Source organism: Vanacampus margaritifer, chromosome 14 (assembly GCF_051991255.1).
Source record: "Vanacampus margaritifer isolate UIUO_Vmar chromosome 14, RoL_Vmar_1.0, whole genome shotgun sequence".
NCBI classification, from domain to species: domain Eukaryota; kingdom Metazoa; phylum Chordata; class Actinopteri; order Syngnathiformes; family Syngnathidae; genus Vanacampus; species Vanacampus margaritifer.
The window spans coordinates 11,322,719-11,347,196 of NC_135445.1; the positions used below are offsets into that span (position 1 = coordinate 11,322,719).

Below are 24,478 nucleotides of genomic sequence, written 5' to 3' on the forward strand. Positions count from 1 at the left end.
GTGGAAAACACTTATGTCCATTTTTTATTTTATTTTTTTTTACATTTTTACATTTTTGGGATGTCTGCACTCAGTTTCATGCCAAAAATATTAACTCATTCACTGCCATTGACGGCTATAAACGTCAAAAAGTCATTTGAACTATTTCTATTAGTTTCATTTTTTATTTTCCACTTTTGTTAACAAGAGTATGAAAACCTAGACATTTTATAAAAAATTGATAAAAAATAAATAAATAAATAAAATAAAATATTTTATTTTATTTATTTATTTATTTAAGAAAAGATTATTAAAAATTAGGGGTTAGTCAGGCGATTAAAATTTGTAATCGTAATTGATCGCATGACTTGACATGACTCACGATTAATCACAAATTTTTTATCTGTTCTAAATGAAAAAAAAATCTAGGTTTTCATACTCTTGTTAACAAATATTGAAAAATAAGTTAAACTAATAGAAATAGTTCAAATTATTTTTTTAAAGTCTATAGCTGTCAATGGCAGTGAATGAGTTAATTGGTTATCAGAATTCTGTAATTGTAATTAATCGCATGTTAACTCACGATTAATCACATATTTTATATCTGTTCTAAATGTACAATAATATTCTTCTAGGTTTTCATACTCTTGTTAACAAAAGTGGGAAAAAAATGTTCAACTAATAGAAATAGTTCAAATTTTTTGACGTCTATAGCCATCAATGGCAGCGAATGAGTTAAAAAAAATAATAACAAAAATGTTTTTCACAACGCAGTGACGTTATGTAAGGTATATATTAAAGCTACATGTGTCATAACCACATGCTTGCGTAGTCAAAACAATCACTCGTAGAGCTTTGTGAGGTTAAAAAAAAACACATTTGGTTGTGTATTAAAGTAACCAAATGATCACATCCTCACAGTGAAAACAATCACTCTTAGTTATTCTACTGTGTATGGCATAACAATTATAACTCATCTCAACTCAATTTTATATATAGATCACTTTAACCCATTCACTGCCATTGACGGCTATTGACGGCAAAAATTCATTTGAACTATTTCTATTCATTTTTCCCCCACTTTTGTTAACAAGAGCATGAAAACCTAGATTTTTTTATTGTACATTTAGAACAAATGTAAAATTTGTGATTAATCGTGAGTTAATTAGTGAAGTCATGCAATTAATTACAAAAAGAAAATGTAATCGCCTAATATGTTATAATCTTTTTTTTAAATCGTGTCAGCCGATTAAATGTTTTTAATTGTAATTAATCGCATGACTTCAATAGTTAACTCACGATTAATTTAAAAATTTATATCTGTTCTAAATAGACAATAAAAAAAATTCTAGGTTTTAATACTTTTTTTAACAAAAGTGGGAAAAAAGTTAAATAAAAAAAAGTTCAAATGAATTTTGGACGTCTATAGCCGTCAATAGCAGCGAATGAACAATCACATGACAAAATACTGTGCATCATCATTCGATCCGAACATATAGGGGAAACCCATGCAAAAAATGCTGCCGGCTTTTCTTTACACCAAATAACAACATGGGAAAAGTCGTACTGTGCAGCCTGGACGGACTATGTTGCTGTTTTGTAAAATAGGCGGATCTTTTTCTGAGATTGTCGGCGCTTAGGCCATATTGTGCTGAGCAGCCATGACAGACGCTTGTACTGCTGGCTATTGTAACAAAATAACAGCAGTGCAATCGTCCCTTGCTTGTGGTCTTTGGAACATCGCTAAGCCTTAAACTGCAAGCGGCCACGTTTCATCTCTTATCTCCAAACAATGAAAGAGAGCGAGCGAGCAAAAGAGAGAGAGAGAGAAAGAGCAAACACAAACACCCGAGCCGCTTCTAACCTTTTGGCTGTTTAGGCTAACGCACAAACCCACCGCCCCAGCGTCCGCCACCTCCAGTCCCCTTAGAGATTGGGATGACTTTGATATTCCCTGGGCACAGGAACCAAGGTGGCGGGATTAAAAGGCTTTTTATTTACCGTGACCTTTCACCGGCCATCTTTTCCTCAGAGAAATCCCCCTCCCGCACCCCAGACCCCCTGTCCATCTCCTTTCACAGCGTGACAGGCCATTCCCACCAAAAATAAAAGGCCAAGTGGGTCAGCTGACATAAAGTCAATACAGGCCTCATGCTTGGTGTTAGGAAACAGAAGAAACTTTCTACTGTTGTTGTTAAAATGGTGGCAACTACGAGAGGGTGTTTGAAGAGGAAATGTTGATTAACTCATTCACTGCCATTGACAGCAATAGACGTCAAAAATTAATTTGAACTGAATTAGTTTTTAAAAAAGAGAGAGAGATAAAATGTGTGATTAATCTTGAGTTAACTAGTGAAGTCATGCGATTAATTACGATTACAAATTTTAATCACCTGACCTGGTGCCCCTAATTTTTAATAAACTTTTCTTTAATCTATATATATATATATTTTTTTTTTTTTAAGAAAAGATTATTAAAAATTAGGGGCAACAGGCGATTACAATTTTTAATTGTAATTAATCGCATAACTTCACAAGTTAACTCATGATTAATCACAAATTTTATATCTGTTCTAATACAATTAAAAAAATTCTAGGTATTCATATCCTTAACAAAAGTAATAAAAAAAATTTTTTAAAAATTATTAATTTTTTTAAAGAAAGGATTATTAAAAATTAGGGGCATCGGGCGATTACAATTTTTAATCGTAATTAATCGCATGACTGCACTAGTTAACTCACAATTAATCACAAATTTTAAATCTGTTCTAAATGTACAATAAAAAAAAGATAGGTTTTCATACTCTTGTTAACAAAAGTAGAAAAAATGTTTAACTAATCTAAATAGTTCAAATGAATTTTTGACATCTATAGCCGTCGATGGCAGTGAATGAGTTAATCACAGTGAAAAGGGAAGTCAACTCCCCTCAAAAAATGTATTGACAATAATGTGTTTTATGCAGCCTTACTAGTCTAAATATGGTAGTCTGGTTATTATTGTGTTAGTGGAACATAAATAAAGCAGCAAAATCCAGCAGTTATTATCAATATCAGAAGGTGGCCATTTTCATCACAGTCTCGGGTAACAACCAATCACAGCTCACCTTCAGAAAACTGGTGAGCTGTGATTGGTCGTTGCCTTAACCTGAGATGATGTCATCTTCTGTCGCCAGCAAGTGGCAAAATGTCCGCCTCCCTGAGAGGGATAAAAAAAAAACGGCTGCATTTTGCTTCATAACTCATATTCCACAAATGTAATATTAATCAGAATGTCATGTTTAGACTAATGAGGTCACATATAACATATTATTGTCAGGAAATGTTGAATTCTTCTTTAATGACTTTCAGCACACGTAATGCCCATTATTTCTGGGCGGGGACTAGCAGGTATTAGTTTGGTGGCAAAACAAAAAAAAGTTACCGTACATCCCTACTTTTCATTGCCATCTGCTGCCTCGCTCTTGACAGAGCGCACGGTTGCAGAAACTGTCACAAACCGTGCTTAATCTTTTATTGTAGTCGACTTGAAAGCGTGTTATCTTTTTGCCTTTGTAATTGCCCATTTGGCCACTAGTATATTTATCTGTCCGGCCCAGCTCTCTCATTCCACTGTGACCAATCTACCTCCACCAGCCACAAAGAATCCCCCCCCCTCCTCCCCCCTACCGCCCTATCATTCATTTTCATTAAGCCAACTGCAGCTAAATAGCAGCAGCTTTGTTTACAAGGCGACCTCGGCATTCCGCGCACGGAGCCGCCTTTGACTTTGCAGCCAGTCGCGGGTTTATCTCCAGCCTCACTTACGGCTTTCTTCATGTACGTGTGCGTGCGCGCGCGCGTGCGATGTAGCCACGACTTATTTCCATATCTGACTTCGCACAGGAGGAGAAGGCGTATCAACCGCATTGACTTTAAAAACGTATCACTACTCCAACTTCATGCAGTAAAACTAACAGGCAGACAGCAACAGATTCGGATTTGAGTGAGCAACTTGTGGTGTGTAAGACATATCATGCCCCAGAGAGCATTTTTAGCCAATTGGAAAAAAAAATCTCATATAATAATTTCTTAGATGTTTTGCTATCTGTTATATTTTATTTAGTATTTACAGTTTATTTATGTGACACGTCATTTTGTATCTAGCTTTTTTTTTTCAAGCTATTAATTATTTTAAATTTTCTTTTACGGAATCGCAGTCATTACTTTTCCTTTGGAAAAAAAAAATAAGAATAATTTTGTGGACTAGAACATCTATCCAGAAAAAAACCCCAAGTTCTCTTGATTTATTCAAATAAATTAGCATATTTTTCCCTATCGTATATAGTTTGCATTCAAAATATGTATGTACTATTAAATGATGTTCAGTTAAGGATAGGTGGGTGTTATTTTCTTTTTTCTTCTTGTGACGACAGCGGGCTAAGTGGTCAGTTAAGAAATAGCACCATCTGGTGGCGGTCAGATGGTCATCATACGCTAAACACACACACACACATGGAAAAACATGCACACAACTGTGCAATGCCAAAAGGCAACGTAAAACAATCACTCATAAACTGTTTATGAAAAGGCGCCTGGATTTCAAAATAAAAGCCCCATAGCCACTCATAACACTCTATCAGCAGTGTGTTTATGTCACATGATAGAAGAGGAAGTGCATAGTCTTTCCACTTCTTCCAGTTGAATACAATTGAACAAATATTTAAAATGATGTGTTGTCTTTAATAAGAGGAGAGATTGTAAGGAGCAGACACCGAATGCAGTACACTAACTAAGCCTGCTCATGATTATAAAGGCAGGCGTGCAGAAGTTAGGCACTGATCCACATGCTGCTTCACCTAGACAGTAATACAAACATGGATAAAAAAAAAAATGGATGGCAGGGCTGCTTAGTACAATAATTTGACACAACAGTCCAAAAGTCAGCGTATAATTGACAGCCATTAAAAAGATGCAGTTCTGTTTCTTTGTAACACATTTTCAGACTTACACAGCTGCAGTTGTTTAACTGCAACACTTATTGGGTACTCCTTTTTCAGGTGTTTCAGCAGCCCGCTTTATTTTATTATGGTTTATTATTCTCTCTGTGCTCCTTTTTCAGATTTTTGCGCAGCGGCAGTCTTGTTTCTTTGTCAAAAATCTCATTATGTAATTCTCTGGCTTTTTAAACACTTCCTCTTTGGAAAAGAATTGAAATCCCCACACTTCACCAGCTTTGTATAAAAGAATGACAAACAATTCATAAAGTCATAATCACTTTATTCATGTAATTTTTATTTAAAAAAAAGTGTATTCTTTCACAGACAACACAATAGACTCAACAAATGGACACTTTTTGTGTTTTTTTGTCAGTCTGAATGCCAAGTCAAATGTATACAGTAACTATTAAGAAAAAAAAAAAGTTTATAAAAAAACAAAACTTGCATTTGTGCATTTGGTCAGTGCCTTCATTGAGAGTTGGTCCCAATTCTTCAAAATAGAAAATAGTAGATATCATACACTTGTACAAGAAAAAGATACAGACATTACATACAAAGGTTGGGGAATACGGTGAAGATACATTGATCCTGCAATTCTTCTATGATACATATTGAGACAGGATGTGACGACGTTATCAGCAGCACAATTGAACTTTTGTATAGACGGTTAAAATGAAGGTAGGAAAAAATAAACGGTTTGATTTTAAAACATGACGAAGCAAGTGATAACAGTGAGTCATCGCTTCTCCATATATTGCACAAATACTCAAGTGGCGATTTGTACTGGCCCCTTCTGATCCACATTCACACAAAAAACATACAGAAGCACACAAAAATAATGCAATTAAGAGGGGCGGAGCCTCATAGCTGCATTGAGGAGAAATCCAACCAATCAACACAGTACAATGAAAAGTTTGTAGATTTTTTTTTTTTTAATGACTTAGTAGTTTTAAAGGGGGAACTATTTTAAAAAGGAGAAAACATTATGTGTTTTCTCCTTGAAAAAACAACCAAAAAAATGACCCTTTATCCGGAAAAATTAATATGATAAAATTATTTTTCCCCAGACAAAGCACCAAAAATGACTTTCCTTTATGTTTTGCCCAAAACAAAAAACGTGAATATTGTTGGGGAATAACAGGCAATATGAATGTGTAAAATCATTTAAACAGTAAAGTAATTGTTATTTAGAACAACCATTTGACAGTATTGTAGGGAAAAGAATGCCCGTTTGTTGCATAAACACACACTTGGAATTTTGTATGTTTTTAAGATGCAATGTTCCTCCCTATAAAATAAATGTGCTTTTTTTTCCTATTTAAAAAAAAAATCAGAATTTTTCTGCAAAATAACTGACTTTTCTTCAGCAAATGAGTTTGCTATTTTTATAATAATAGTCTGTTCTTGAAAGAAAGCAAACAGGACTTAAACAGAAGTACAGGAAAAGGTGTGCTTTTCATTAGACAGGTAATTATTTTTGAACACAAAACGCAGTGTTGCTATGGAAACTACTGATCAGATCATAAATTAGGGACAATAAATTGTTGAAAGAAACCAGCGGGAAATCACTGCTTACATCTATTATATGAATAGAATACATTAAAATCATGTTATGTCTGTAACAGTAATAAGCAATGATAACTTTTTTTAAACTGCCTGAAATGATACATTTTTGTCATACAGGAATTGTGAGGACAAAAAGAGGTTTAACATACATTTACACCAATACGGTTTGCAGCTTCTTGTCCAGCAGCTGACTTTGAGGCAACGTCAATGTTCTGTCCTTGCTGGGACAGTGTTGTGCTAAAATGACAATGCTACATTTCCTAACGTTGTCTAACAGTTTGCTACCTTCGGAGCATCCAGAGTCTTCAGTCTTTTGGTACTTGATTAGGTTTTTTTTTCGGCAGGAAAAGCTAAGATCAGAATTGTTAGCGGTGGCAACGAGAAATAAGGAGACGGTTACCTCTCGAGGGAATATTCTTAACAATGCTAACTGATGTTTTGCTAACTGTTTGGGCGCAGTTAGTTTGTTTTCCACGTCTGCAGTTAGCATCCAATCTGTCATAAAAGGCAACAGGAAATATGAAGACGTTTGTGTCTTTCACAAAGTGTTTTAGATATTTTGCTACCCGTTTCTATGCAATTATCTAACGTTTTCAAATCTGTCTTTATGTTACATCACTATTCTCCTGATAAGGTAAAGCAGGAGTTGTTAGCCTTTGCTGTCCAATTTATTGAAAAAGACGGCAGGAAATACAGAGACTGATACCTCTTTCAGTGACAATTGTAGATGTTGGACTCAACTAGCTAGATTTTTCTTTATCTCTTCATTAGCTCATAAAAGAAAGGTTTGTGCTTATTTGACAAAGGGAAACATGGAGGCATACACAAATACCTCTTTCAGGGAGCAGAGGTGGCAAATCCAGGTACAGAAAGTAAAAAAAAAAAGTTTGGCTTTAGCCCCTTGTGCTAGTTAGCTAGCTCCCTAGCAGATAACCAAGCACCCGGGGAGCTAGCTAGGAAGCTCGCTAGCTAGCACCTGGGGCTAAAGCCAAACTTTTTACTTTTTGGACCTGGATTTGCAACCTCTGTCAGGGAGTGTTGAAGACCTTTTGCTAACTGTTTGGATGCAGCTAGCTAGCTTTTTTTCCCCACGTTTGTCTTTTCACTTAATTTCCTACCAAATAGCTAATATAAGATCTATACTTCTTTCTGGAAACATTTTGCTAACTGTTTGGACACAGTAGAAAAAACACGTTTTGAGTTTGTCTCTTCAACCACCGTCTCCCGATAAGCAAACATAATAGCATAACAGCATTAGGTTATAATTAGCGTCAAATTTGTTTTAATTGCTGACTGTGAATATAAAGACATATACCTCTTTTAGGGAGTGTATTAGAAGTTAACAGCGATCAAAACCGATAGGATGCAGCTAGTAAAAAGACTTTTTTCCCCATGTTGGTCTTTTCACTTCATCTCCCATCTAGGAGGTGTTTGTTGTTATTAGCATCAAAGAAGTCGTGGAGGACAACGGCAAATATGGAGACAAATAAGTGTTTCAGGGTCTCGCTAACCGTTTGGATGCAGCCAGCTAGCCCTTTTCCCCCCGTTTGCTTCATCTCCCGCCGTCCCGACTTTGATTGCGCCGGCGATCGCGACCGTCACAATTGGTGGAGGAATGCGGTGAATTTCCTGCTGGCTCTCAGGGGGGGACAGGGTTTGTTTTTCCTGTTGCTTGTGAGCCAATTTGTTTTTCTTTTCCTCTTGCCCTCTTTAACTTCCTGTCTGGAAGCCGCTCTTTAAAGGCCGACCGCAGAGGTGAGCGTCACACGCCATCCATTAGACACCGCCGCCAGCCGAACAGTACAAACAGCACGATTGCATCAATTCCAGGCTTGTACGTCAAAGATGGCGAGTTTTACTTCTAAAAAACAAAAACTAAAACAAAAAGGGGGCTAAAACTAAACCATAACTAACTTTAAGAGGAGCGGGCGATAATGTCTCTGCTGATGATGGTGGTCCGCTCGCCCTAATTCTCACGCCATACTGCTGGTGGGAGTGCTCTGGGTGCTTCCGATGCTCGCGTTAGCGCTGCTGTTCTCCGAGGCGGACGGGTTCGATGACATGGGCTGCTGCTTGGCTCCCGAGCAGGGACAGCCGGAAGACAGGGAGGAGGCCATGTCTAGTCCGGTCGGGTAGCCTGAATCAAGCAGATCGACGTTATTACCTCCGCCAAGCATGGGAAATGTGGGAGTGTTAAATGCTGTTTGTTAACGTAGCATACTGGAGATTCATCCATTATTCACTAGTCACCTTTCTGCTGTTTTTGCAGTCAGGCTAAAACTCTATCTAATATAGAAGTATTGCTTGTGGCGTCTTGGTGCACCTTTTAGGGTGGCGTCAATTACGTGAATATTTTCTACATTCAAAGCAGAGCCTGGTCTTTATCCTCCGGGAAGAGCACTGGAACAACATAGGACTGTTTGGCTGATTAATAAAATGCGACGCAAATCCATTGCGAATTTTTTTATGTACTAGTAGCACAAGCACCAGAACAAGTATAACAATAATCATTTTCGTTAACGACGTAAAATAAAAATGAAAATGTTTTAAAAATAAAAATTTAAAAACTAACTGATACTACATTTTAAAACGAACTATAATTATAGTGAAAATGCGTTTGGGATTGATTTTAAATGTGATTTAAGTAATTTTATTTCAATATTAAGCGGAATAAGAGCGTTTGAAAGTGTGTTGCCAATAGAAAAGCACCTTCAGATGACGTCACTCCTCGGTGACAATTTTGCGTGTTTTTTTTTTTTTTTTTGCTCCAATGGCTCGCCTTGCCGGATTTTTCATTAAATCCAGCCGAAACGCGACACTAGGTAAGAAGTGCGTTGCTTTTTTCATTTTACCATAGTATTTATTAAATATTGCACACAAGTAATGCAGACCATTTAAAATAAAATAAAAACTAAAACTAAATAAAACTAAGCATTTTTTAAATGAAACTAAAACTAATAAAAAACTATCAGAGCCGCCGTGAAAACTAATAACTAAATTTAAAAAACTATAATGAAAATTCCCAAACTATAATAACTCTGGCTAACACATGGACAAACAAGCAAACACTCTCTCTACAAGTCAAACAAACTATTCATGTATCGTTAAAGTGGAAGTCAACCTTCAGTATTTCTTGACAATAATATGTTATATGTGACCTAACTAGTCTAAACATGACATTCTGATTAATATTACATTTATGGAATAAGAGTTATGAAGCAAAATCCAGCCATTTTTATCCATCACAGGGGGCGGCCATTTTGCCACTTGCTGTTGACTGAAGATGACATCAATGTTGCTCAGGTCTCAGGCAACGACCAATCACAGCTCAACTTCAGAAAACAGGTGAGCTGTGATTGGTGGTTGCGCCTGTCATCTTCAGTCGACAGCAAGTGGCAAAATGGCCGCCCCCTGAGATGGATACAAATGTCTGGATTTTGCTGCTTAACTCATATTCCACTAACGCAATATTAACCAGAATATCATATTTAGACCAGTGAGGCTGCATGGAACATATTATTGTCAAAAAATTGGTTTTGGGTTGACTTCCCCTATAAAACAGCCTACCTGTTTTAATTTTGATTAACCACAGCGCTCCAATTAGTAAGACTCCTATCAGGAAGCCTCCGAAGGCGATGCCCAGGATGGCGGGGAGACCAAAATCGAAGCAGGGAGTGTCTGAAACGTACAAGAAAAAAAAAAGACATGATGCAACCTTCAACATCCACGACAGCACTGAACCTTTCTCGACACGTTTTCTGCTCAATTGGTACACACAGTAGTCGACTATGTTGACAGTCGCAGTGAACACCCTGGAGGCAAAATGTGGCAAACATGATGTCAGTCTGCCAAAGTGACTTTTATTCCAGCTGCTTCAATGCAACAACTGGAGAAGACAAAATTGGAAAAGTCAGACTGGGATTAGCCTGGACGCAATGCAGATTCAAACTTTGATATTGAGATGTATTGGTTGGTGTGTCAAGTTTTTTTTTCCTTTTTTTTCCCCCCCCCATTGCCAACTAATGGCCTGGCATGTGTGTTGTGAAAACTGATTTTTATGACAATGTATAGGAAAAAATCCCCAAAACCGCATTTGTTCTTAGTTTGAATAAGAATCATCAAAGAACGTCCACACCAGCTATTGACCAAAATAGTGGCTTCCTGTGGATGCTTGATGTTACTGCACCCAGAGAGACGAGTCAGGGGAAAGGAAATCGTACCACAAATTGGGCCACAGTGACATCAATCGTCTGGAAATTGCTCGCTGTGTCAGTTGGTGCGCTTTGGATGCAAAGCTGAACAAACAAGCAGCAGGAAGCAGGAGCAGGTGGAAAAGTCTGACGAGACAGCGGGGCCAGCACAGTCACGCGAACGACAACATTTCTTTTCTGTGTCTATGTGTGTGTGCGTGAAATAAAATGCTTTCGGGTGGGGAACAACGCGTATGAAAAATTTCATTTTTTGTGGGGGAAAAAAAACAAAGTTATTTTTGTTAAGAGCTACAATATTTAATCAGCTTTCAGAAAAAGTACATGTATTGCTTCTTCACTGTTTTTCCTGAAAACATAAAAAAAAAAAACATTTTTTTTTTGTTTTTCTGAAAAACAGCACATGCACATCATTTATTTTCTTTCTTTTTTTATGTGTTACTCCAAGTATTGGATTACTTTGTTTTTTTAATGAACCCAAAAAAAAAAAAACAGCTATGAAAAAACTACCCAAAAAATAGTTGTGTCCACACTGCAAAAAATATAGCTAGCAGTTTTCATCTTTTCTCAGAAAAACTACCAAGCATTTTTTTTTAAAACAGCTACAACTTCACTGTTTTGCCAACATAGCTACGTATGTCTTGATTTTTAAGTTCAAGTGTTCTTTTTATTCATTTATATTTCAACTACAATTAATACTTTGACATTTTAACATAATTAATCTTTCAATTTACTTCATAAGCATTCAGCTGAGCATTCAGCTATTATCACTCAGCTTTCAGCATTCCAACACAATTTCTGCAGAAATTGCACTTAGTCTAGTCTGCTAAAATATTTTTTTTTTTTTTTTTTTTTTACAAAATTGTACTAAAACCTTGTAAAACCACTGTGGTATATGTATGACCCATAGAAAGAAGATAAAGGGGCAAGGGGCAAGGGGCAAAAAAAACGAAACACTACAGGTTTCCCTTCTTTTAATCAGCCTGCACTTCCTCGCGTGATTCCACCGCTGGAATCATCCAAGTGTTTCTGCGTACTTGAGTAATGGCCGTCCAATGGGCCGACAATAGCTGGAGGCCCAGCGCCTGTGTTTGGATAGCGGCGCAGTCCAAAACCCCCGTGGAAAACACAAAGGGCTCTGGGCCACGTCCCCTGAGGGCCGTTACTTGTGATTGTGGCCACAAGGTCAAGCTGCAGTCCTTCCTAGAGGACGAGCCCCCCGCCACCCCCCGCCCCCTCTCGGCTCCGCACCCACTTGCAAGGCGGCATCCTGTGTTCACTGCTATGACAACCGCCTGCACGCCGTTTCTGGCGCATTCAAAGAAACAATAGCTACCCAAACGACAGCCAGCAGTGACGACACAGAGCAAGAAGATCATTGGTCATTTGGGGATGGATAAATATGAAGGTGAAAATAAATGAAGCAAGTTTTTTTTTTTTCTTCTCCAAAGTACAATAATCAAAAATTAATGTACTGGTATTTAGCAGTGTTTCAAGGGTAAACACTGGAAAAAGTAAAATTATTATTTTTTAAATAATAATAATAATTACATTAAATTTATGAATAATTTAAATAAATAAATAATATTTCATCCATTTAGTAAAGATTTTAATGTCAAAATAAAAAACAAATTGAACAAAAATAAAATAAATAATTAGAAAACTAAAACTAAAGAATAAATTAATAGTAATTTAAAATATAAGAAAATAAGTTTTTGTCAATGTAAAATAAATGTAAATAATTAATACACACACACTTCTAAAATTCAAATAAGATAATAATAATAATAAATAAATAATAACAATAACAAGCGGCACCACTAATGCTTGCTTCACATCAGTCCCCTAATAAACTATGATCAAAAAAAGACTTGACAATCTAAAAAATAAAATAAACAATACAAACAAAATATTTCTTTTTAATTAAATGAGTGTAGTTTAAAATATACTGTAAATGATTATAATTTGAAGAGTGATCATTTCATAAACAAAAAATTTTCGTCATATTTTTTGTCGAGTTTTTGTTTCAGACGAAAATTAAGTAGCAGTCATTCATTGAGACGATGACGATAACTAAAATTGACTGACAATTTAGTCAATGACTAATACTAAACGCTCGCTCTTTAATTCAAACAGAAGCTTGCTTGCAGCGTTTTTTTTGCTTGCGTCGCCGCAACCTATTTCGGACATATTCTTTCGGTCATATGGCGAAAATGGCAAAAATAACCATTTTTGGCCGTAAATTTTCGGTGGCCGAATATTCGGTGCATCACTAGTAAAGAGTGAGGCGAAGTTGCACAATTTCCTGTCACATAAAGCCACATGGTCGCCCACATGTCCACGTATCGTGGAACGCTAACTGTAGCAAAAAATATCATCCTTGATAATGTGTAATAAAAGCAGTGAGTACAAACAAATGTTGGAGATCAAGCTGAACTCACTGAGTGTTTGTTGACAAGGCTGGGTGACCTCCAAGTTCCTTTTCACTCGTCCTCCGTCGCCACATTTCTGGTGAGCAGCAAATGACAAACAGTTCACCGGGTTGCTCTGCGTTTTGAGCATTTAATGAGCCCGAATCCTGCCCCGGCATCCTCCATGTTCGTCAGTTATTTATCAGACAGTGTGTGATACGATACATTTCTCAATAGGGATTTAATGAGCTGTCACGTCCTCCGCCTTGCTTGTGGTTTTAAAAAGTGGAGCGTGTTTTGAGTGGTTACCTCGCTGTAGCACATTTTGACAGAACATTCCAGGTCCCAAGTGGCGGAGCTGAGCTCCTGTAGCTGATCCAAGGAGAAGCTCAGTCGTGTGCTGTTGGGGCACGAATTTGAGGAGCAGAACTCCGGAATGAAGCGGAGCTCCTGCACTACCGGACAGGACCCCTTGGAGCGCACCACGCAGCTCATCACTTTGATTGTCAGGACAATGTCGCCCAAAGTGTGCCCCGAAATCTGACAAAAATATCAATAAAACAAGTGATCCTTGTGAAACTAAACATCGCATCAATCTTACTGTAAATTAATTACAATTTTTCACATCACTTTTAGTAAGTTTGTTCTTTCATTCATTTCTTCAACGCACTCAATCGTTGCTCACTGGTATGTTAGTTTATTTAGTTGGTGCACTTTGAGTACCTCCAGTGTAGAAAAGTTCCCTACAAGTGAAAGCCCATTTGCATCATTTATTAGTTAGTTAGCTTTTTAAATAGTTTGATTGTTAGTAGTTTATCTGACACAACATTTTAGTGAAGATCAATCAACCCACGGCCTTGGCAGAGGTCCGCACTCGTCTGGGTGCTATTGTAGCTCTTACTGTAATCTACAACTTCATTCAGACTGTCAGGGACGTGTTGTTATTCCTACCTCGGCATAGATTTTCTTGTCGCACTGCACCTTGGTATTGAGGTCCAGGGGTGAGCGGTAATCAGGCGCCGTGTAAAGCTGCATCAGCAGTGGCATCTGGTGAGGCGCCGCCGTGGTTGGCGGCACGGCTTCGCTTACCGTTTCTGTCACTGGAGCACAAAGAAGGAATAAATAACATTATATTGATATAAAAAGCAGTCCATTTACACTGACAAATGTTGCTAGTTTTTCCTTTGTATAGGGCACACACAAACATTTAACCTAAAGCGTGTTGATAAAACAGCATTATAGATTGTAATAATTTTTAATTAAAAAAAACATTGATGCAAAAAAAAAAAAAGCATGAATCTCCCCCCAAAAACTTTAAAAAATTAGGTACAGTACATATTAGCTAGGTATCTAACAAACTAAATACACTACAAAATAAATAAATAAATAACATGCTAGCTAACTAACCAAATAAACTAGCTATCAAGGTAATGAGCTTTTTAGCTAGCTTGTCGGTCGGTTCATTTTATGTTGGTTTATTCAGTTATTTAGCTAGCGAGTTGTTTAGTTAGTTAGCCTTACATTACATTAGTTCCTTTAAATAGTTAATTGGTTAGCTCGTCAGCTGGTTGGCTACTTCCTTAGTTTATTTGTTGCCAATTACCTTTTAAGTTGTGCAGCTCTATTTGAAGTGAGGCGTTTATCAATTATGGACCATATTTTCCTATTTGTACGCAAGTCAAATTTTTTTGTGTACACCTTCCAGATCTGTTCTAAAAAAATGTTACATATCCTAATTTTAAATAGATAAATATTAAATAAATAATAGATATTACACTTTAAATTAAATGATTGACAGATGATGCTCGGTGGCATATGACACGCTGGGTCGAACCATTCTGCTATGAGGAGAAGTTGAATAACATTTATTTTATAAACTTACATTTGACTTATTTTCAAAAAAAATGGGCATGGATGCTAAGTTTGAATTATTCTTTTAAAATCTCACGTACCCCCATTTGAAAAAATACTGCTGTAGACCAGTGGTTCTCAAATGGGGGTGCGTGAAGGCACTTACCTGCTAAAAATAATTATTAAATTATGTAAATATTTCAGAAAAATACAAGTTCATAAAATTAATGTTATATTCAGTGGGCTATTAAATTTAATTGTCATAAATGACCTGATTCTCCCAATTACAGAATGGTTCGACCCAACCACCTAGTATCTCACCTGTCAATCATTTAAAAACTTTGCTTAAAATGAAGTTAGTGATTTTTTTTTGATAACAGATCTCTGCTATGACTGCAAAGGAGGTCAGTTAGTGGTGATCATTTTAATGTAGGCTACTGTACACAAATATTGATTTAAAAAAATATTTTTTTTCTCTTTTTTTTTTAGTTATATCTCTTTATTTCCAAAAAGTTTGAGGGACCACTATGCAAATAAAGATCCAAACTTTTGATAAAGCAGACAACACTATTTTAAGTCTTGTCTGTTTTTCAACGAAAAATTCTTTGTGCTGGTTAGGGGGCTGAAAAAAATATTTCATAGGGAGGACATCAATGAAAAAAGTTTGAGAACCACTGCTGTAGACTATCGGTGCCCTGAAAACTTCATTGCGCCCCACACTGTGCAAGTCACTTTTATGTATTTGACGGCCAACATGGAAGCGAATAACTACAAATGACTCAATATCTAACTCACCATTGCACCATTACGATGTAGTGGGAGCTTTGCTAAAAACACTCCAATACGCAGATTTAAAATGGAACAACTCCTCATAGGTGAAAAAACATCCACTATTTTTGCCGACTAATAGGAAAAAGTATTATTATGAGTGTGGTATGGACACAATATGGCCGCAATCAGTGTGCGTAGGTGAGCGGTACGTGCCAGGTGTGTCTCGCACCACCAATATGAGTTTGCAGTTAGCTGACTATGACTATGAAATGTGCAATCTGAGGTTTCCCCTTCACGGGATGCTGTAGTTACTACAACCAAAGCGCTACATGAATTGGCCACGATATTTTCCTTACCTGCTGGGCTGTCTCGACCGAGCACCAGCAACAACTGGGAGCCCTCGGGCCTCATTTCGGTGTAGCTGGTGAAGGCGTCAGCCTTAAAATAATCCAGAGCCTTCGTCTGCACGTCCTCGGCCCGGTCGCTGCTCAGCTCAAACAAGGGCTGAATTCTGTGGGCCATGGCAGGCAGCACAATCTCATTGTTGGACTGGAGAGGTGTGGAGGCAAGCCCGGTGAATTAGTCATGACACTGGGACAGGTAGTGTAAATAATGCAAGGCGGCGAGACCTACGCAGAACTTGGTGTGCTGAGGGTTGAGGAAGGTCCACGTGGTGCCCCGGGGACCCCTCAGGAACACGCTGGACTTCTTTGTGTCCACGCGAACTGACAAGTTGCTGAAGCCCCAAAAATGAAAGATTGAAGACATTTACTTCAGGAGGCGCAGAGCAATATATTATTTTGTTGTCTACCGAATATTGCCGTCCTCTGGGATATTGATGATATGAAGCTCCGGTGTGGCGTCCTCGTCGGCGGCAGGGGGGCCGCGCACTCTCTGTTTTTCCGGCTCCGGAGGTGGGGAGCAGGATTTGAATGAAGATGTCAAGGGCGCGGTTTCAATCTTCATGAAGTGCTTCTCTGAAGAATCTTCGCTTTGGAGCATGCATTCTCGAGAACCACCTTTTGTTCCTGCACAAGTACCTTGTTTTGAAATTCTTGTGCTCTTATTGACATTGCAACAAACAAAAACATGCACTGCTTGTACATTATGTGATCCAGGCAAGAAAGCAAGGAAGATAATAATGCAAACTTTTTGTTTGACAGACAAAAGCTTTTTTTATATAGGCAATTATATATATATATATATATATATATATATAAATAAATTTCAAATAGCTCTATTAATATTTACATATTAAAACAATTAGTTTTTATTTTTTTAAGGGTTGTTTAAAAAGAGGTCTAATGTTTACTGTGTATACTGAATATTGTGTTCACTATTATTAATGAAAGAAAAAGCCACAGTGGTCACAGAAATAACTTAAATCTGACAAAAGTAATAATGAATGAACATTTTACGAAAATTAACCACTGAATATCAGACATTGCTTTTGAATTGTAGGCCAACAAAATTACTTTATTTTTTATTTTTTACTAAACAAACTCATCAAATATCTGGACCAAAATTATGTTACCTTTAACCTAATATTTTGTTGCAGAACCTTTTGATGCATTCACTGCAATCAAATGATTTCTGTACATTCTTGCAAGCAGTTCCTGTATGAAAATCCTTTTTGCAAACACAAATGTACATCATGCGCATAATAAACAGCTTTTAACGGCAACCTCAGTCTCGAGGAGGTGAGAGTGTCAGCCACTACAAAGATTCCAATAATCACTTACATCTCCTTTAAGATTCAGTCAGACTGTCTAGGAACGAAGGCATCGAGAATTTTAATGCGCACCACTGCTTATTATGTATTTTCCTGTTGTTATCAGGCATGGTGTGAATTCCGGATCGCTCTCGCTCTCTCTGGGGGAACTTGAATTTTCTACTCTACCCAGCATTCAAATGCACACACAAGACAACAACAACACCAACAACACCCACGCACAAGTCATGGAACACGTCGCTGCTGCTTGAATTTTCCAAATCCTTTTTGGAATATAAATCAATAACACTGTATAGCCAAAGAAAAATCAACATTACTGAGCTAGTATTTCACTGGACTGCCTCAAATCTTTGTTATGGCACATATTCATCTTGAAGAAAGCCACTACAGCAGATGTCAACCTACTCTGATCCATACTCATCCCATCCCTATAGATAGGATGAATAAATCTGGAATATGTGCTTTTCTTAAAATAAAAAAATTAAAATAAAATAAAAAAAGGAAGTGGAAGTTAAAATAAGACTACAGGAGTTGCACATGTTAAATAATATAAATCCCCAAAACCTTGAGTAAGTAAAAATCAAACTATAGAAAAGACTGCAAAATGTGTGCAGGTTAAAAGGGGGGGGAAACCAACGTTAACCCTTAAATGTTGCTCAAGTTCAAATAAAATAAGGCTACCGTTTGTGCCGAGATTAAAATATGCCGTAGCAGAATGAATCTTCATTATAAAGGCCAATTACTTGAGAACAAATTTTTCCCCAAGAGATATTTTCCACAGACAAGAAACTATTTGTTGTGAGGAATATCTACAATATTAACAACTGCATTAATCACCTAATAGAAAGCTCATATTTTTCGCCGTGTGGGGAATCGTGCAAGATGATCCCTGCAGACAAAAGGCAATGTAGTGGAGTGGGGGAAAAAAATGGCAGTGGATGAAAAAGCAGCCGCCAGCATCACCAGCATCCACCTTGATCCATGTCGGATCTCGTCTGTGGCTCAACGCGCCTTAAGGAGGATTTGTTGTGGAAATGATTGTGTTCACACGGGCGAGGGCAATGCTGTTCTCTTCGCTTTTTATTCACCTTGCCATAATGGGAAAACCACACACGTACTACGATTGGCGTGCTCACCTTCCACGGGCCTGAAGAGCAGCATTTTCAGATTTTCCACAGTGGTGAAGGAAGTGACACCGCCGAACTTGCGTGTGGCCCACCTCACGAGTTCCTCGTCCTCACCGGGGAAGACGACGGCGTGAACGTTGTTGTGATGCTCGTTGATGTGGAAGCCCAGTGTAGAGGTGTTACTTTTCTGGAAGGTGGATATGAGATATGTGATGATTAAAAGAAAAAAAAATATATATATATATATTAAAATTCATGGCAAAAGCTCAAACTGCCCTATGAGCAGTCAAGGGCCAGTTCATTTGCTGATTGAGGTAATAATAATAATAATAATATTGTGGAAAATAGTTTATTTTAAAAAAAAAACTAATTTTATTTACAGTTTGGTTATCATTAACAAATTATTTATTGAATCATGACTATTATTAATTAATCAATTAAAATATTAATTAAATTGTATTTTTTAATTTTTTTTTACCTTAATTACAATAAGGGTTAAATGCACAAATATTCAGGACGGAAATTGTAAGTGCTCAATGCACCAAGATTAAAGAACAGATCAGGACATATTTTATTTTCATAATAGGTTTTGTTATAATATTACCACTGTGATAAAAACTATCTTTATTCATTCTAAATGTGTTACTTTTTCTAAAAATTTAAATAGCACATTTTATTATTGTAATTTAAGGACTTTTTTCTCTTACAGTAATAGGATACTTTCTTAACTACTTAATACTTAATTCTTGAAATTTTAAGATTTTTTGGATTATGATATTTATTTTTGATTTACTTAAAAATTGCATTTCATTTTTGTAATTTTCTTACTTTTTTTCTTGTAACATTAAGTTCTGTCCCACAACGGGCAACGCGGTAAAAAGTAACGGAAGTTTACCATAAAAAATTGTCAACAACTCATGTGGCAATTGAGCACCACATATTGGCCAGTGCTCTGCAGCGGGAAAGCTGAAAACCTGAATTGGGTTTTGATGCTCTACAAAACATGGCGTGATAGCCAAAAAAAGAAGCGGAAGCCCAAATAGAGAAGACATCAGAGAATGTGAAAGAGAAAGTTTGGCTATTTTGAGGGGCTTTTTATTATATGCACATTATTTTTTACTGTTTTTTACCATGTAATATTACTGCCTTTTTGTGAACAAATTAATGCATAAATGTTCATTTTTTTCTTCTTTAGGCTGAATTCAATGAGACCAAACAAACAATTGATCAACACAATCAACAATCTCAATGATTGGTTAGATTTTTATGCCCATCCATTATTACTGAATGATGTGTGTGATGAAAAACCTCTTGTGTTTTGATTTAAAAAACAATAGCAAGAATGCTGAGGTCATAGTTGAAAGCCAAAAAACAGGCAGCGGAGTGTCACCATTGTTTCTATTTCTATTTGCCTCCAGCATTCCCAGACTTCTTTCCATATCAAACATGTTTGTCTGCCCCTCTCTCTCGTTCTCTCATTCACTTATTCCTCGCCTCCGCCCAACTCTCCTTCACGTCTATTCTCCCATTAGAAAAGACGTGTTTATTATGGTTAAGCGTCCACGGGCCCAGTTGCACAACCCCCTTTGGAGCCAAGGTCTTTCCTTCGCTTCCTGACTGGGGCCAGGAAATGGGACCTTTTTTAAGCTTTGTGCGTCACCATGGCCTTGCTGGAATCTGGCTCCATACAAGGTATAAATATATACATACACGCCGCGGACGAGACACCGCCGCTTCCGCGTCTCACCCGATAGGAAATAATGGATTTTCGCTCTACGTGAGCGTGGTTGTATATGCAAAAAGATCTACACACAAATGCTCGTAATGTAATCATAAACATTTGTTCAAATATATTTTTTTCACAGATTTAATCTGGCCCTAAAGGACCGAATAATAAAAAAAATAAAATAAAATAATGGCCCCTCATAGGAAAAAGCTCCTCCCCCATAACATTGTTTTTGGTAGTATAACAATTACTACTTCTTCTTCTTGTAATATTACAACTCAAGTCAGTTTTCATAAAATTACAAGTTTTCATCTGTAGCATAACTCTCGTAAATTTTTATCTCTGTTGTCATATAAAGACTGATTTTTATGAGGTGCGAGCTCCGATACTAGGTTAAGGTATTGGTGCCGACACCACCTTAAAAGGGTGGTGGGTGAGACCATATCAATGTATAATAGCAATACATCACATTGTTAACATTATGCGGTATAAGAAATTGATTTTTAACTACTCTCATGAAATGTGCAACAGTCCTATAAAACTTTTATGGAGTTAAATAAATGTAAAACTGTTTGCAAACATCTTCGCAACCTTCAGTGTTGGGAAAGTTAATTTCCTATAACTACTTCAAAGCTCAGCTCACAAATTTTAAAATGAACGAGTTCATAATTGAAAATTTTCAAACTAAGTTAATCGTCCCAAAATTAATTACCGGTAGTTCATAGATCATAATTCAAGCTGGATATTGGATATTTGTATCCTTGAATATTGAGAGTAGGAAAATTCAAGGTACAAGGAGAAATTAAATTAGTAAGAGAGTAAAATAAGAATGATTTCTACTAAAATAATAGCAATTAAAAAATAAATGACGGATGGCGTACACAATTACAATGAGACAGAAGAAAGGTCCATTTTAGCCCTTTTAACATGACTCGTGTTTCACAGATCAGAATTTTTTTTTTGCCTGTGAGTAGTGTTATTTGACCTGTTTTTGTTTGTTTGTTTGTGTGTGAATATTAGTTATTTGAAGGAATATCACTCTCAAAGTCAACAATTTCCCGTGAGCATTTGAATCGGATCGTCCGATCACTTTAGCACTAGCACTAGCGATGTTTTATCGAATAATGTGTTATATTTAAATATACAGTACGCGTAATTCTTCATGTTGTGTTGTTATTTTTTTTACTGTAAACTCCAATTAGGGTTTCATTAAACAGCTTAAAAGACGCGTTGAGACGGCAGAATTACATACGGAGCAGCATAAGGCAACAATATGTCACATTTTGATGACGTAATCGCCTTGGCAGTCGGGTTGCCAGATAATGGCCTGCTCCGCTGGATGAAGGCACGTTTACGGTGTATTTACCCGGGTTTTCTCCTTTTAGTTTGGCACCATTAAACAAAAATGATTAACTGCTTTCAAAACGTTTCATTGGCCCCGGAATGAGCTCGTTCCACAGCTCTTTATATTTAAGAGCCAAAGTGACTTCTTTGTTTTTGGACCGTGGACAGGCACAGCACAAATGATAACCAGGGTCAGCACTTGATCCTGAAAGGAGCAAAAGTGCTGACTCTCCCAAATGACTTATCTTTTTTGGGGCTTTTGTGTCAGTGTAAGTCACTGAGGTCGTACGTACACTCACACACAGTCGCTTACTCGAGTGTGTCGCACAGAAAAAGAAAGTGCGCTGAAAGGCGAGGAAGCCTGCAGGGAGTCATTGGTTCTTGTGTGACTCTTTCACTGATGCAGGCACCAAAAATAGTACGGGAAATATACCAAAAATAAAAACGGGGAACTCCGGTCTTGCTGGAATTCTAAAGAAGTGAATGTTTTTAAAGAACGACGCCAACGCGGATTTCAGCCTTAGATTTGAATGAGTGTGAGATCACGTATTAAAAGGTTGGTGTTGCGTTCAAGGATCTCAAGGGGAGTTTATTGCAAACGCAGATGAGCTATAAACAAAGGCTGGTGAGACTCCCTTCTCAGTCTGTTGGGTAGAAAGGAGGAATTAAGTCTAACTACAAAGGGATTGAAGTTTTAATTTTCTTAAAGAATTATATCAACAATATAACTATCGTAAAATTTCATTCTCCCCGCCCAATAACGACTTTAATCACAAAAGGATTTTCATAAATTAAAAAAATATTTTGTAAATAAATTCTTTCCCTTGTTCTTGAGCAATATACAGTGGTACCTCGGCTCACGAACGCTTCAGCTCACGAACTTTTCGCCTCACGAACATTAAATTCGCGAGCATATTGTCTCAGCTGACGAACTAGTTTTCGGCGGACGAACCAAATCACGCGACACGAGAAATCACGAGAAGCTGACGCACGCTCACGGCGTCCCAGTTCGTCGCCCCCTTTCTTTGAGTGCGGACGTGGTTTGTGTTTGGTAGACATTTTGGACCATTTTGGAGTGTACTTTTGCTATCATGGGACCGAAAAAGACCCCACCACAGGCTAGTGTTAAGCCTACGAAGACATTAAAGAAAATTACGGTCAAGCAGAAGAAGGAGATCATCAAAAAACACGAACGAGGTGTGCGTTTGTGTGACTTAGCGTCCCGGGTATTATCGCCGAGAAAGCACGGCAACTTCACTCGGATATCATCAAGAGGCAACCTGGAAGTTCATAATGAGGTCCTCAACACAGAGGATTTGATTCGCCCTCAAGAGGACAAGCAGAAGGAAGCCATTCAGGAGTTGTCATGTGAGGACGAGGAGGAGGAGATGGCTGCAGCATCAAGTGAAAGCATCAAGACCATGTTAGCAAAGTGGAGTGATGTGCAGGATTTTGTCGAACAGTACCATTCAGAAAAGACTGTGGCTATGAGAATCATCAACATGATGGATGATAATGTGATGCCTCAGTTTCGTAAGACCTTACAACTCAGAAAGCAACAGGTGTCAATTAAGAGGTTTTTAGTCAGCAACAAGGATAAAGAGTCTCCTAAGAAGCAAAGAAGAGAAGCCACACCGGAGGACTCTCCTTCCAAACAGTAACTCCCTCCCTCCCTCCTCCTCCCACTCCATTCCATCAAGCCTTCAACTACTGTACCATCACAAAGGCAAGTTGCAAGTTTTGCAAATAAAAACACTTTATTATACAGTACAGTGTATTTCTTTAATTACAATACAATTACACACACAGTACATTTATTATACATAAAATAAGGTATATTTTGTGTAGTTTTAAGGCTTTTTTAGTAGAAAATTGTGTTTTATGGGGACCTGGGAACGGATTACTCTCATTTCAATGGTTTCCTATGGGAAATACTTGTTTGGAAGACAAACTTTTCGGCTCACATACTCTCTGTGGGAACCAATTAAGTTCGTGAGCCAAGGTACCACTGTACCTTTATTGTCACTTTGTTTTTTAGCCTACTCTGTGGAGGAGGAAAGCCAGCCCAAGTTAGTGCCGGATAATCAACAGATACGTCTAAAACTAATGTTGTACAGTTGCTTTTCCAAATAAAACAACCAATTCTCACAGAATTTCAACTCATTTCACAATGCATTCTCATAATATTGTTTGTCCTTTTCCATGTTGCTGAAAGACACCAATGTGTGCTACACGTTTAGCCCAGTGTGAAATATGCATTTGCCACTGGCTTTGACCAAAGTGCGGTGTTAATGTCCCGGCGTTAGCTGCGAGGGTGACCCTGAGCCAATCTGTCACAGCCGTGGTGACGCATGTCCTCTGATGCAGAGCAGCTGCTGTTTTCTCTGACACTGCACTTAATATTATCCCCCAGTGATGCGGCTCATCCCTCAAAACAAAACAAACATTTGAACAAAACATCCCAGGGAAACGTTGTCCAGACCCGTCAGGGAGCCACGATAACAGTCGTGCTATCACACCACTGTCAGCGAATCTGACAGACATGACATTTCTTCCACCATACACAGCCTTTTTCGACGGCAAGCTGCTTTTGTAATGTGAAAAAATAAATAAATGAAGCTATGTTGAACAATATTTTCTACATTACAGTTAACCGCCGCTATATTGGGATACATCTTTCACAGATCCACTTTAACTGAAATTTTTGTACTTCTTTTTTTTTTAATGGGTTTTGACATTTTACAGGCCAGCCTGAATTTAAAAGTTGGCAGCACCATGTTGTGTTGC

At 37.5% G+C, this 24,478-nt stretch overlaps 1 protein-coding gene across 1 annotated transcript in view; it reads right to left on the reverse strand.

Moving 5' to 3' along the window:
- Positions 1-5,218: 5,218 nt before the first annotated feature.
- The window catches only part of eng (endoglin), a 51,404-nt gene continuing 32,144 nt past the window's right edge, over positions 5,219-24,478 (reverse strand). The window contains exons 5-13 of the mRNA XM_077542775.1: positions 18,631-18,808; positions 16,574-16,790; positions 16,396-16,498; positions 16,119-16,311; positions 14,092-14,240; positions 13,450-13,680; positions 13,171-13,237; positions 10,089-10,199; positions 5,219-8,658 (exon numbers count right to left, since the gene is read on the reverse strand). Coding sequence (XP_077398901.1) covers positions 8,495-8,658; positions 10,089-10,199; positions 13,171-13,237; positions 13,450-13,680; positions 14,092-14,240; positions 16,119-16,311; positions 16,396-16,498; positions 16,574-16,790; positions 18,631-18,808 — 1,413 coding nt within the window. The 3' untranslated portion in view covers positions 5,219-8,494. The remainder of the gene's footprint in view (positions 8,659-10,088; positions 10,200-13,170; positions 13,238-13,449; positions 13,681-14,091; positions 14,241-16,118; positions 16,312-16,395; positions 16,499-16,573; positions 16,791-18,630; positions 18,809-24,478) is intronic.